The sequence below is a fragment of the Eleutherodactylus coqui genome, chromosome 5 (assembly GCF_035609145.1).
Source record: "Eleutherodactylus coqui strain aEleCoq1 chromosome 5, aEleCoq1.hap1, whole genome shotgun sequence".
In the NCBI taxonomy this organism is placed as follows: domain Eukaryota; kingdom Metazoa; phylum Chordata; class Amphibia; order Anura; family Eleutherodactylidae; genus Eleutherodactylus; species Eleutherodactylus coqui.
The window spans coordinates 249,831,817-249,846,374 of record NC_089841.1 but is presented as its reverse complement, the minus strand read 5'-3'; the positions used below and the strand labels follow the sequence as shown (position 1 = coordinate 249,846,374).

General features: G+C 45.9%; 1 protein-coding gene across 1 annotated transcript; it reads left to right on the top strand.

The window, feature by feature from the left end:
• The first annotated feature begins 778 nt into the window (after positions 1-778).
• Positions 779-6,290, top strand: LOC136628957 (protein kinase C delta type-like). The gene is made up of 4 exons (XM_066605029.1): positions 779-795; positions 879-1,049; positions 3,407-3,498; positions 6,224-6,290. The coding sequence occupies exons 2-4, from the start codon at positions 972-974 to the stop codon at positions 6,288-6,290; spliced, it is 237 nt and encodes a 78-aa protein (XP_066461126.1). The 5' UTR covers positions 779-795; positions 879-971.
• Positions 6,291-14,558: the final 8,268 nt, after the last annotated feature.

Here is a 14,558-nt window from a genome sequence, read left to right as displayed (position 1 = left end):
TAATGACGCCATAATAATTCAGCGGGTTGCCCTGCATATCCATCAGTGAACCACATTGGTACTGCCCCCCTGGGCACCCCTGGAGTCTTAAAGCCACGCTGCATGTGAATGATAGATAATAAATGCAAGGCATTGGTTGGATGTTGGCCAAGATACATGAGCCCACTAACCACTTCACGGTTCCTTGCGTTGTAGTGGGTCCCTACACTAATATAAATGCATCACAGAAGGGGAAATATAGAGAATTAAAAACAATCACAGAAAACGGCCGTTACTTACTGACTGAGGAGAGCATATAGATGAATCCTCTCACCATCGCAAATGGGGCTAAAATATGGATTGGACTATTGGACGGACTGACTATCACATGTATATATGGCATTAGGATGTGCCTGCACACGGCACATACAGAACCTGGAATGTGAAACAGGCTCGAAAAAAAATGAAGTGATGTGTTCAGGCTCTTCTGCTTTATTGTTCTGATACAAGAGGTTCTATACTTTGGCTTCTCCAACGGTCCACAATGTAAAGTCTAGAGCGCGTGCGATACTTCTAATATAGTAGAATCCTACAAGAGGCTGATGATGACAAAGCTGCATGATCATTGTCTGAGACCCTGTTAGTAAGATGGAACTACAATGCGTCTTCTCCTCACATGTTTCTTGCTCTGCACACAGCATTAATATTACTACATAACATGTAATTCCCTACTGTTACACAGATCTCCATCCAGATGCATTGTACTGTAGATTGCTATGGAGCTGCGCTGAAGAATCCGCACTGCAAACCTGCACTGTGAATCCAACCTTCAGATTAGTTTCGGATTTTTGCTCTATTTGTCCTCTTTAAAGAATCTTCATAAATGACTATTTTTCTAGGTGGTGCTGGCAGAAGACAACTCTACTCGGCAGAAGTTTGCTGTGAAAGTCATCGCCAAGAGAAGCCTGCTTACCGAAGGAGAGGACCGCGTGATGGTGGAGCGGCGGGTGCTACAACTTGCATCTGGCAGCCCCTTTCTTCTACATGGACAATTTGCTTTCCAGACAAAGGTACATTTATGACTACTTCCAAATGAACAAACACCAGTATATGTACCTGATGCTGTAGTGATACAAAGTATCTGTGAGCTGTGCAACAGTAAGACATTTCCATACACCGAGATCTTGGGCTGACATAGCAATAGTCACAATGGGCCCCACTTTCCACTGAGCGGCCATTAAATATACAATACCTTTATTATAATGAATGCCTGCTATTCAGTTTGTAGGTGTACAATGCTATGCTTATTAATGTCCTAGTATATCTGTACAGGGATATAGGAGCCGGGAGTCTATGGATGTCAAGGTGAACAACAGTAACAAGCACAACCGAAAATACCAAAAACTGGGTGCTACACGTGCAAGAACTCTAATCAGAATTCTAGAGACACAAATTGAACCACTTAAAAACAAATACAAACATAGAAGCAAACCACAGGGGTATGTGCAAACATCGGGGGCCAATCTGCTGATTTTCACTGCGGACGTCACTCATTACCTTGAATGAAATCCACAATGAAGATCCATCCCTTTTCTGTGACAGATGACGCATGCTGCATGACTATCCTCCACTGCAGGTTGTGTCCATTGTTAGTGAATGGGGTTTGTTAAAAGCCCTCTCATTTACATTGTACTGCACATTGTTGGGGAATGTCGGTGCACATTCTGTAGCTGAAATTCCGTAACAATTCCGCAGCATCGGAACTCACCAGCCGTCACGTTGGTTCAGAGAGCACTGCAGTGATTGGCTGACAGCAGTGCTCGCTGGCTAATCAGAGCCATTGCTTCCTGAAGGTGGGATTTAGGAACGCTGCAGCCAGGAAATGATGATCTGTCGGCGGCCAAGGAGTGCAGGAAGCCCGGCGGAGCTACGGAACTTTGCAAATTAGCGGGAGGAACCCGGACCACGGCTACTAGCTTAGTATTACTAAGACATCCCCTGAAAATAAGACCCTGTGCCTGTTTTAGGAACAAAAATGTATATAAGACAAGGTCTTATTTTCAGGGCATCATGGTATTGAATTGTTGCTGTTGCAACTAAGCCCCATAGGCTGGGGGTCTGCAGACCCCCCCCCCCCTTTCTACAATACAGGCTGCTCTCATTGTAATTAGTTTGTAACTGTCTCTCACATAGCATGCTAAACGGCAGCTTGTGTCACTTGAAATTAAAGGGGTTGCCCAGTTACTGGACAACTCTGCAATAAGACCCCCTGTATTAAAATAATAAAATGAGATATACTTACCCCTCTGCAGCCTCTGGGATCCAGCCCTGGAGCCCGCTGCATTTCCGGGGATTGTTGTGACAGATGATGTCACAGGAAATCACATGACAACTGCAGCCAATGAAAGATCAGTACAGATTGGTTGTCATAAAAGAAATTAAATTAATATCCCTCTGGTGCCAAGAATTTCGAAAATTTAATATTTCAGGTTAAAAGTAGTAAAACTTAATAAAAACTATATAAGCGTGCTAATCGCCATTATCGTACCGACCTACAGAATAACGTTGTGTCAAAGTAAGATCTGCAGGATAATGGCGTCAGTGCGTTTTATCATTTCACCACACTTACAAATGTAAAAATGTTCCCATACATTATATAGTAGACTAAATGATACCATTAAAAACACAACCCGTCTCGCAGAATAAGAAGCCCTCATATGGCGAAAAAAATGTATGTATTGAAATAGGGATGAAGAAGTGAGAATAAAAAATGAAAAGTGGGCGGTCCTTCAGGGGTTAAAGGGAAAAGGATTTTGTGTAAAAAATCTGTGAATGTAGACAAACGGTTTGTAAATAGTCTATGGATGCCACTGCGACTGAGATGGCGTCTTCTCTATGATGCAAACATGAAAACCTACGTGAAAAATCATTTCTTCTACATGATTCTTATATGTAGATTATTAGTGAATATTCAGTAGATGGAGAACGCCTGCTGTATGAGGTATAAGCTACACCTCTCCTGTGTCTGGTGCCGGGCTGCAGCCTTATTATCACCAGTACTAAGCTTACTGATCCATCATACATGTAACTGTCCCATCCCCCCCGTTGTCATATAGTCTACATCTATGATGGAGAAATAACTGAGAATGGCCTCCGTATAACATAGTAACATAGTATGTGAGGCTGAATGAAGAGAATGTCCATCTAGGTCAGCCTTGTTGATCCAGAGGAAGGCAAATAACCCCAAGAGGCAGAAACCAATTAGCCCTTTCGGGGGGAAAATCCCTTCCTGACTCCATAATGGCGGTCAGAATAATCCCTGGATCAACCTCTGATCGTTCCTGTCTGTATAGAATGAAGACGCTGCAATCATTTGGTAACTTGATCCTAGACATTCACATTCTTGTATCGCTCTTCTGTATGGCAGGACCTGGTGCTGCTCGGAATGGAGTACATCAACTGCGGAGACTTCGATGAACTTCTACAGCGGAAGGGGTGTCTCGACAGCCCCTGTGCACGGTAATGTAGTCGTAAGCTAATAAACATCTCCCTGTGGGTCATACATGAAGAGGACAGTACATGAGTGAAGTTACCCTTACACGGGGCAATTATCGCTGGAAGCAGCAAATTCAGGCAATAGCCGTCCCGTGTACTGGGTATGGAGCGAGAAATCGATCACTGGTCAGAGTCACTTAGCAGAACTAAAAACCAAGCGACTATCGGCCGTATAAACAGGCAATCGTTCAACAATGCATGACTGCCTGTTTACTGTGAATGGAGGCGGCGGGTCAGCATGATCTTCAACCACTCAGCCTCCATTCACAGAACGACTATCAATGCTTGTAAAGCACAGGAGCGATAGTTGGGCAGCTGTTCATGGAATGGCTGTTGGGCGCTTATGTAACCTATAGTAGTCCTGTGTAAGGGAACCTTTAGATCACATGTGTCAAACACAAGGCCCATGGGCCGAATCCGGCCTGCTGCCTCATGTTATGTGGCCCGTGGCGTGCCGACGACGCTCACCACTGAAGCGATTACGAGCTGGGGTGCCGCAGCTCCCCGCTGGTAATCGCGCTATTACCGCTGTTCCCTGCGCACACTGACATCAGTGTGCAGTCGGGATCCTCTTCCCCTGAGTTCCCTGCTCTTCAGTTCAGCAGGAGAGGACTCAGGGAGGAAGCATGCCCAGCACATACACTGACGTCACAGTGTGCACCGGGATCATCGTGAGCAGAGGGGGGGGCTGCTGGGGGGGTTAATATTGCACTGGGGATGATGTTGCTAAGCGGTTATTGCTAGTGAGGGGGTATATATTACTGTGGGGGTCGCTATTACTACTGCAGCCACTGTGGGGGTCGCTATTACTACTGGGGCCACTGTGGGGGTCGCTATTACTACTGGGGCCACTGTGGGGTACCCTGTTACTACTGGGGCCACTGTGAGGTACCCTGTTACTACTGGGGTCACTGTGGGGCTCACCATTACTACTGGGGCCACTGTGGGGCTCGCTATTAGTACTGGGGCCACTGTGGGTCTCTCTATTACTACTGGGGCCACTGTGGGGCTCGCTATTACTACTGAGGCCACTGTGGGATACCCTGTTACTACTGGGGCCACTGTGAGGTACCCTGTTACTACTGGGGCCACTGTGGGGCTCTACATTACTACTGGGGCCACTGTAGGGCTCGCTATTACTACTGGGGCCACTGTGGGTCTCTCTATTACTACTGGGGCCACTGTGGGGCTCGCTATTACTACTGAGGCCACTGTGGGATACCCTGTTACTACTGGGGCCACTGTGAGGTACCCTGTTACTACTCGGGCCACTGTGGGGCTCTCTATTACTACTGGGGCCACTATAGGGGTCATTATTATGGCTCGTTCACACGGGTGTAATCGTATTTCGGTTGCACAAATACACTGCGTATTTGCGCAATCGAAAATCGCTTATGCCTATATATTTGGGCACGCAAAAAAAAAGAAAAAGAACGCAGATGGGCCCATTGAAATGATGCGCAAATATGCAGTGACTGCACAGGTTTCCTGATCATTTACCACATATTTGCGTGGCCCATTCACTTCAATGGCCTATTGCGGTGCGTAGTACGCAACAAAATAGGTCATGCTGTATGAAAATATACATCATGTGAATGAACTCATTGAAATCAATGGCTTCTATTTACTGCATATTATGTACGCAAATACGCTTGTGTGAACAGGCCCTCACTATACTGTCTTAGAGTCGGCCCTTTGAAGGTCACCAGAAGACCTATGTGGCCCTCGGTGAAAATGAGTTTGACACCCCTGCATTTGATTGTTAGCCTTACTGCCCACATACAAGCTCCAATGATGGACTCCATTCATTAAGGGACTGTACATAGAATAGAGTGTTATACTCAGAAGCTGCACCTATACTCTCCATTTATAGGATGTTAGCAGGGGGGTAGCTAAAGGCTCATGGGCCCGGGTACAAAAGTTTATCTTGGGGCCACCCAACTTCTCTTAACCCCTTAACGCAGAGACGTAACTTAAAGCTCCTGGGCCCCAATGTAAAACCTGTAACAGGGGCCCCAACTATAATGCTTTATTCACAGTACTGGACTCCTATATGGAGAAGAGAAGCCTTATAGGCCCCTAAGGCTCCTAGGCCGGGGTGCAACTGCATTCCCTATAGTTATGTCAGTGGATGTTAGTACTGAAACACTTTGTTAAAAGACTTTTATCCAATTCTAGGCTTATTACTCTCTATATGGTCTGAACCTGTAGATCATGGATCTCACATAGTAATAGCAGCATCTCTTATACATAACTCTAAGTCACACAGTGCTTGCATAGGACTGCACCTAAAGCAGGGAAATGGCTGTTCTTGTATATCGGCACTGTTTGGTGGCCATTAATCTGCAAAAAGAAAAAAATAGTTCCACCACATGTAACATTATATTGCATTGCTCCAGTGGATGATATATCTTCTCGAGGCTCTATAGGGTGTCGCACAGAGAGCCCACTGATCTATAACACAAACACATATGGCGCTGCCCTGTGCAGGAGTCCTTATCCCCATGTTTGTAGTATGCAGAATAAGATAGGATTAGAGAACATGTAGCATGAAGAATGAGATGTGTGATCCCTGCAGTCTATAGTAATAACCTCACATGGTGGATATTCTGCTCTTCTGTACTATGTGGTTTTCAGAGCTTTCTGTCAGCCTCCAGATACTAATTCTCTTCTCTTCCCTTCGTGCCAGTTTCTACACAGCAGAACTTGTATGCGGTATCCAACACCTGCATACGAAGGGCATCGTCCACCGGTAAATATATTCTTGTCTTTTTTAGGTGTGATGGACTCAGGCCGGGTCTGTAATCCCAGATTATATTATAGTAGATGGTTTGGAATCTGATATAAAACATACTTAGGTATATTAAAGGGGTTGCCTCGCGAAATCAAGTGGGGTTATACACTTCTGTATGGCCATATTAATGCACTTTGTAATATACATCGTGCATTAATTATGAGCCATACAGAAGTTATTCACTTACCTGCTCCGTTGCTAGCGTCCCCGTCGCCATGGTTCCGTCTAATTTCGGCGTCTTCATGCTTTTTTAGACGCGCTTGCGCAGATGGGTCTTCTCCCTTCGGCTCCGCTCGGCAGCATCAGCGTTTTGGCTCCGCCCCCTTGTAACGTCATCGCGTAGCCACGCCCCGTCGCGTGCCGATTCCAGCCAATCAGGTGGCTGGAACCTGCACACGTCATGGGGCGGAGCTACGCGATGACGCGTACAAGGGGGCGGAGCCAAAACGCCGATGCTGCCAAGCGGAGCCGAAGGGAGAAGACCCATCTGCGCAAGCGCGTCTAAAAAAGCATGAAGACGCCGAAATTAGACGGAACCATGGCGACGGGGACGCTAGCAACGGAGCAGGTAAGTGAATAACTTCTGTATGGCTCATAATTAATGCACGATGTATATTACAAAGTGCATTAATATGGCCATACAGAAGTGTATAACCCCACTTGATTTCGCGAGGCAACCCCTTTAATTCTGGATGTTTGTGCGCACATTAGGTAACATCTTCATATATTTATAAAGTAAATCAGCTAATGGGACAGATTCTCTCTTAGCAGTATGAATGGGAATAAACCATTGTTTCCTCTACTTCACAGAGATCTCAAGCCGGATAACATCCTGGTGACTTCAGCGGGCCATCTAAAGATCGCCGACTTCGGGTTGGCCCTCGAGGACATCTATGGAGAACGCACAGCCTCCGGATATGCTGGAACACCGAGCTTCATGGCTCCTGAGATGCTGAGCGGGGAGGAGTACAATGCTGCCATCGACTGGTATGCCTTAGGTATCATTCTAAATATCATGGTTACCAGCAGGTCCAAGTATCATCGAGGACGATTTAATGCCTCCAACATCGAGGCGAAGAACATCATCAAGAAGGTGAATATATTCTCTATGTAATACATGTTATACTAGACCAGGACAGTAATAATAGTTCAAATTTCTAGATTACATTTTTTTCCTTTCTAGCTCCTCCGGGAAGATCCTACGACGCGCTTAGGGGTCCACGGTGACATCAGAGCCCAGAGGTTTTTCCAGCATATCAATTGGGACTTGGTAGAAGCCCTACGGATGCGACCACCACACATCCCTGTACCAGTAAGTATAAGCAGACTGACTTTCAAACCGATTTTTTGGGTTAGAAAATTAAACACAAATTGAACGTATTGATTGGACCGGGTATATTTACAGGGGACTTTTGTCTACTCGAATGAATAGTTCATGGGGAAAAAAATCTGCAGCACATGATAATGTGTGATGTCCCGCACATCGGACAGCGCATGGATGATGTGTCTGTGTGCCGGCTGATGTGAGTTCTATCTAAGAATCTGAGACACAAGTTTAGATCTGTCCGTGTGTGAGTAGTCTTAGGGCCAATGTCCACGGGCGTATTTGCACTGCGGGATCAGGAGCAAATACTGCCCATAGGACATGCTAAGCAAAACACTTTTCCATGCCCACGAGTGGAAATAAAGTGCAATTTTCTGCTGCCGGGGGAAAAATCACAGCAAGTCTTATTCTAGTGTGAGGCTCCACGGACGAATTCCATTGCAGTCAATGGAAGCTGTTCATCCCGCAGCGAGTTACCAGAGATCTGCATCATCACCGGCACAACAGCCCGGCGCTGCGCATGTGTGGCGGCGCACCAGCCGGCACATCTGCAGCGCAGAAAGAAGACAGCGGATAGGTAAGCCAGGGGTCACCGCTGGGGAACAAGGTCTGATTACATTACGAGATCTCACAGTTGGATTCCTCCCCGGCCGTCTGTACTTGGCCTTAGGGCTCAGTCAGATGAGCGTCTTTTTTGCGCAAAAAATGTGTTGCATGCATGTGCAAAATGCACCTGACTGTAGCTCCATGCCCATTGCTTTCAATGACGCTGCCTCTGATTGGCTGAACGCTGTGACCACTCATAGGCAGCGCTCAGCTGTCATTCAATGAATGGCTGAGCGCTGCCTGTGATTGGATTTTTACATCCCCGGCCAGCTGAAAGTGCTTCAGAGCAGTGCTGGCAGTCAGCAACAACATGTGCCAGAGCTGCACAGCAGCAGAGAGGTGGTGTATATATATATTTTTTTTTTACAGCAGCTTCTATTTCAAGCCCTTCCCTGAAAGTCACTGTGAGGATTGACTGCATCGCATTGCTTTCAATGGGGCCAGCGGCAGTAGCAATGGCCCCATTTAAAGCAATGGCATGACATCATGGTCCTTTGCGACAGCTGTGACAGCTTCATCTCCACAGGGAGTTCCCTTGTCACTGAACACTGTGACAGTGCTGTCACAGTGTTCAGTGATAAGGGGACTCCCCGTGGGGAATCTTTCCGCATTGCACGGACCCACTCAGGGCACGGATGTCATCTCTTTTACATGTGTGAGTATTTTGCGCCTGTAAAAGACGGACATGTGAACAAATCATAGGGAGCCATTGGCTCTATCAGATGTGCCTTTTTGGCGCACATAGGCGCAAGCAAAAAAAAACGATCGTCTGACTTTGCCCTTAGGGTGATAAATTTTTATACAGGAATTAGTTTGTTTTTTTGAACTGTAATCCAGTGCTGTCATGAGAAGTTATCATACCAGCTAAATCCCTATGCTTCCTCTTCTTATAGTCAAACAACATCCGGCGCGGCTCAAGACCATTTAATCTCGAGAGGATGGAGGCAGCAGAAGCTCACCACTCGGCCATATCGGCAGACCACCAGGCCTTATTCACAGGGTTTTCATTTGTCAGCACTAACTGGAAAACCCTGGACAGCACACCGGCTCTTTAAGATCATCAGAGCCAGATCTCATAAGCCCCAAGAAGACCATCAAGAGAAGCAGAAGACCATCAAGAGAAGCAGAAGAACACCGATGATGTCATCAGGAGCAGCCCAGCAATTCCATCAGACCAAGCTGGATGATTACTGCCATGTCTACATCTGGCATACAGGTGGTATACCTTTTTTTTCCTTTTAATATGTATGGCGTGAGGATGTGCCTGACCATGTCTGGCGCACCGCATGCGCAGAGTGCGTTGATATTATGGTACTATATATATAGTGTTACACTTTATATATACTCCATAAATAACTAAAAATACAATTACATTTACCAGTGACTACTGGTGAGTGTAATTTTATATTTCCCCCTCCTCTATGACATCTATTAGTATTGTCATCGATGACGGGGAAATAAGGTGAGAGATGGCCGGCTATTAAGGGGTGGAGGAGGCCGGACCTTTTTTTTTTTTCTTTTATGTATGGTATTAGGGCTCATGTCCACGGGCAAAAGAAGAATTAAAATCCGCAGCAGATTTTAACTCTTCTCCTGCCCGCGGATCCGCGCCCCATAGGGATGCATTGACCACCCGCGGGTAGATAAATACCCACGGATGGTCAATAAAAGTGATTTTTAAAAAAATGGAGCATGAAAAAATCTGGACCATGCTCCATTTTCGTGCGGGTCTCCCGCAGGGACGGCTCCCACGGGCTTCTATTGAAGCCTATGGAAGCCGTCCGGATCCGCGGGAGACAAAAATCGGAATTTACTCACCCGCTCCGTTTCTTCTCTTCGCCGCGGTGCCATCTTTTCTCCGTCACGGACGGATCTTTTTTTTTTCTTTGGACCGTCGCATGCGCGGGGCACGTCACTGACGTCATCCTGCGCATCCGCCGGGCCGAAGAAAGAAGATCCGGCCGCGACGCAGATAAGATGACGCCGCAGTGAAGGAAGTATCCGGAGCGGGTGGGAGGTAAGTTTATTCTGATTTATTTTCATTTTTAGCGCTCATGTCCGCGGGGCAGGAGGGAACCGCTACGGATTCTCCATGGAGAATCCGGAGCGGGCCTGATTTTCCCTGTGGACATGAGGCCTTAGGATGTGCCTGACCATGTCAGACGCACCACATGCCCAATATAGGATGATATTATGATACTCTATGTATAGTGTCACCGTACACATATACTTCATAAGATATTAATGCTACAATTACATTTACCGCTGACTACCGGTGAGTGTAATTTCATGTTTCTCCCTCTTCTATGACATTGTTTAGTTTTATCACCGGCGATGGGGAAATAAGGCGAGAGATGGCCGGCTATTAAGGCGTGGAGGAGGCCGGGCCTATTTTATTTTTTTTTTTAATTAATATAAAATTTGTTTAGGATGTGCCGGACCATACCGGGCGCACCACATGCTCAGAATAAGATACTACGGTACTACATGTATAATGTGACACTATATCTATACTCCATAAGATGTTAAGAATACAATTACATTTACTGGTGATTACCGCTCAGGGGAATTTTTATATTTCTCTTTTTTTTGCAATTGTTTGCTTTTATATTTGTGCCAAAAAACACAAATGTTCCGGATCTTTGAATGCAGTGACACAATTTTTAAATAGTTTTTATTGTGCAAAAGTAATAAAATGTTACAAAACTATATAAATTGGATACAAATGTAATCCTACTGACCACAGGATGTAGTGAAGATGTCATTTATGCCAGCGTCATATAAGCGTTTGTGTATGAGTGTAGCAATTAGAGATGAGCGAACGTACTCGGTAAGGGCGATTTCGCAATCGAGCACCGCGATTTTCGAGTACTTCACTACTCGGGTGAAAAGTACTCGGTGGCGCTGTGGGCGAGCGGGGGGTTGCAGTTACGTTCGCTCACCTCTAGTAGCAATGTAGAGTTTTTACAGAATTAAAGATGCTTTTCTGTGCCCACGTTGGGATATTTTAGTGTGCTTTTTTAAGGGCATGTTCATTTGCATGCATTAAAAATAAAATGCACCGATTGAGGGCTTAGTCACACGGGCGAATCCGGGCGCTGATGCGCCCATCTTCCTGCAGGATAAGAATGCCGCAGGTACGGACGATTCTCCGCACCGCCGGCAGAAAGAACACATGACCGGCTCTATTGCTGTCATGTGTTCTTTCTTCCGGCGCTGCGGAGAGTTCTCCGCACTGCAGGTGCGGCCGTCTTCTTTGTGCGTGTGACTAAGCCCACAAATGGCTGATTAGTAGAGATGAGCGAGCATGCTTGGATAAGTCAGTTGCTTGAGTGAGCCTCACTATTCTTGAGTAACTGCATTCTTCTCCGAGTGTGCTCGGGGGGACAGCGGGGGATAGCAGGGGAGAGAGTGAGAGAGATCTCTCTCTCTCTCTCTCACCCCCCCCCCCCTCCTGCTAAGGTTGGGAAATATTGTGAATTGGGATTCTGAAAGCACAATCGTTAACAATCCCTAAAAGAAGGAAGAATCAGAAGCATTTAAAGAAACCAGGATGGATGAACGCAGAACTTAAAGACATGCTAAAAAGGAAGAAAACTATGTTTATCAAATGGAAAGAGGGTGAAATATATAAAGAAGAAACTGTAGGGCAAGTGTCAAAAAAGCTAAAGCTAATAATGAATTGAGGCTTGCAACAGAGGCCAAAACTACTCAAAATAATCTTTGAAAATTTCTGGAGAACAGGAGAATTACCGGAAGATTGGAAAAGGGCAAATGTCCCTAATTTTCAAAAAAAGGAAGAAGGTGGATCCAGGAATATACAGGCCTGTGAGCCTGACTTCTATACCAGGAAAGATCTTTAAACAAATTATTAAACAGCATGTATGCAAGTACTTGGATGAAAATGGAGTAATTACCCATGAACCAGCATGGGTTTGTAACGGACAAGTCATGCCAGACGAATCTAATTTCCTTCTATGACAGAATCGCCATCTGTGTTGATCAGGGAAATGCGGTGGTTATAGTATATCTTGACTTTTGTAAAGCAATTGAAAAATTATCTCATAGCATACTTATTGAAAAAATATGGGATTGACAAGGAAACTGTTAGGGCTCACACCCACTGGCGTTTTTATTTCTTGCGCTATGAGAGCGAATGAAAACACTCGCCTCGCAGCACAAAAAAAATGCTGCGATATCGCCAGTGTTTTCAATGGGGCCAGTGTCAGCAGCGCTAGCCCCATTAAAAACATGGAGTATATCACAGACTTCTGCCACAGCTGTGACAGCTGTGGCAGGAGTTTCCTTCATCCCCGCAGGGTCCATGGGGGTGAAGGGATCCTCTACCACAGCTATGGCAGCTGTGGCAGAAGTCCGGGATGCTATCCCATTGCTTTCAATAGGGTCAGCGCTGCTGCCGGCCCCATTGAAAGCAGTGGTTTGTGGCAACCCCCGCAGCATGATTTTCGGGGAGGGCTTGAAATATAAGCCCTTCCCTGAAAATCACCCCTAGCTGGTTAAAAAAAAAACTTTACTCACCTCTCCGCCACTCAGACGCGTTCTTTAGCTGGCTCCCCTGCACTGCTGTCCAGCACTTTGAGCAGGCGGGGGTTTAAAAATCCCCGCCTCCTGAAAATGCTGTGCTGATTGGCTGAGCACTCAGCCAATTACAGGCAGCCCTTAGCTATTCATCAATGATTTTTAAATCCCCACCTGCTGAAAGTGCTGGACAGCAGTGCATGGGAGCCAGCCGGAGGACACGTCTCAGTGGCGGAGAGGTGAGTAAAGTTGGGGTTTTTTTTGTCTTTTTAACCAGCTAGGGATGATTTTCAGGAAAGGGCTTATATTTCAAGTAACAGCTGTGGCAGAGGATTCCTTCATGCCCGCAGTTCCCGCAGGAATGAAGGAATGTCCTGCCACAGCTGTCACAGCTGTGGTAGAAGTCTGCAATATACTGCCTATGTTTTCAATGGGGCTAGCGCTGCTGCCGTTGGGCCCACTAAAGACACTGAGCGATATTGCAGATTTCTTTTCTGCGATCCAAAGCTCTGCTGAAACAACACAAATGAGTATAAAACCATCACAGGGAAAAAAATCGTAAGTGGGTGTCCACCCTTAGGTGGATCCACAACTGGTTGAGTGATCGTACTCAAAGAACGGTCATAAATGGCTGCACATCCCAGTGCTGTTCAACATTTTTATAAATGATCTGGAGGAGGGAGAGTATTCAAAAAGATCTAGAAAAGCTTGAACAGTGGGCAGCAACTAACAGAATGGTATTTAACAAGGAGAAATGCAAAGTCATACATCTGGGCAAGAAAAATACGGGAGAAATTGGGCTAAGCAGCACATGTGAAAAGACTTGGGTATACTAATAGATCATGAGTCAACAATGTGATGCAGCAGCCAAACAGGAAAACACAATTCTGGGATGTATTAAGAGAAGCATAGAGTCTAGATCACGTGAGGTAATTATCCCCCTCTACTCTTCCTTATTCAGACCTCATCTGGAATACTGTGCCCAGTTCTGGACACCCCAGTTTAAAAAAGACATAGACAAACTGGAGCAAGTTCAGAGAAGAGTTATGAAGATGGTGAGCGGTCTGCAAATCATGTCCTATGAGGAACGGTTAAAGGATCTGGGAATGTTTAGCTTGCAAAACAGAAGGCTGAGAGGAGACTTAATGGCTGTCTACAAATATCTGAAGGGCTGTCACAGTGCAGAGGGATCAGCCCTATTCTCATCTGCACAAGGAAAGACTAGAAGCAATGGGATGAAACTGAAAGGGAGGAGACACAAATTAGATATTAGACAGTGAGGGGGATCAATGAGTGGAACAGGTTACCACAGGAGGTGGGGAGTTCTCCTTCAATGGAAATGTTCAAATAGAGGCTGGACAAATATCTGTCTGGGATGATTTAGTGATCCTGCACTGAACAGGGGGTTGGACCGATGACCCTGGAGGTCCCTTACAACTCTACCATTCTAGGATTCTATGACCGTATGCACTTTTACGCTTGCTGCATCGCTGACAAAAATTACTTGAAAAGAAAAATGTTGTGATGAAGTCCCAATCTAAATTAGTTTAGCTGTTTTCTTTTCCTGGTGTTGGACGTTGCAAAACTCCCTCCCCTTTCCTTTTTTACAGCTTCCATAAAAGCCTATGAGAGCCTCTAGAATATCTCGGCAAAAGATGGGGCAAGACCTATCTTTTCACGTACCATATAAAATCGGACGCCGTTTTCGGTCGCTGATGTCCTGTTATTCCCGGTGCCCTGATTTTTCTCTGTGGCTAATCT

Excerpts from the sequence above, each read along its gene's own strand:
- LOC136628957 (XM_066605029.1), top strand. The coding sequence starts at position 972 with ATGGTGGAGCGGCGGGTGCTACAACTTGCATCTGGCAGCCCCTTTCTT. Across the intron at positions 1,050-3,406 it reads AATTTGCTTTCCAGACAAAG|GACCTGGTGCTGCTCGGAAT; the intron begins GTACATTTATGA and ends TCTGTATGGCAG. Across the intron at positions 3,499-6,223 it reads CTCGACAGCCCCTGTGCACG|TTTCTACACAGCAGAACTTG; the intron begins GTAATGTAGTCG and ends CCTTCGTGCCAG.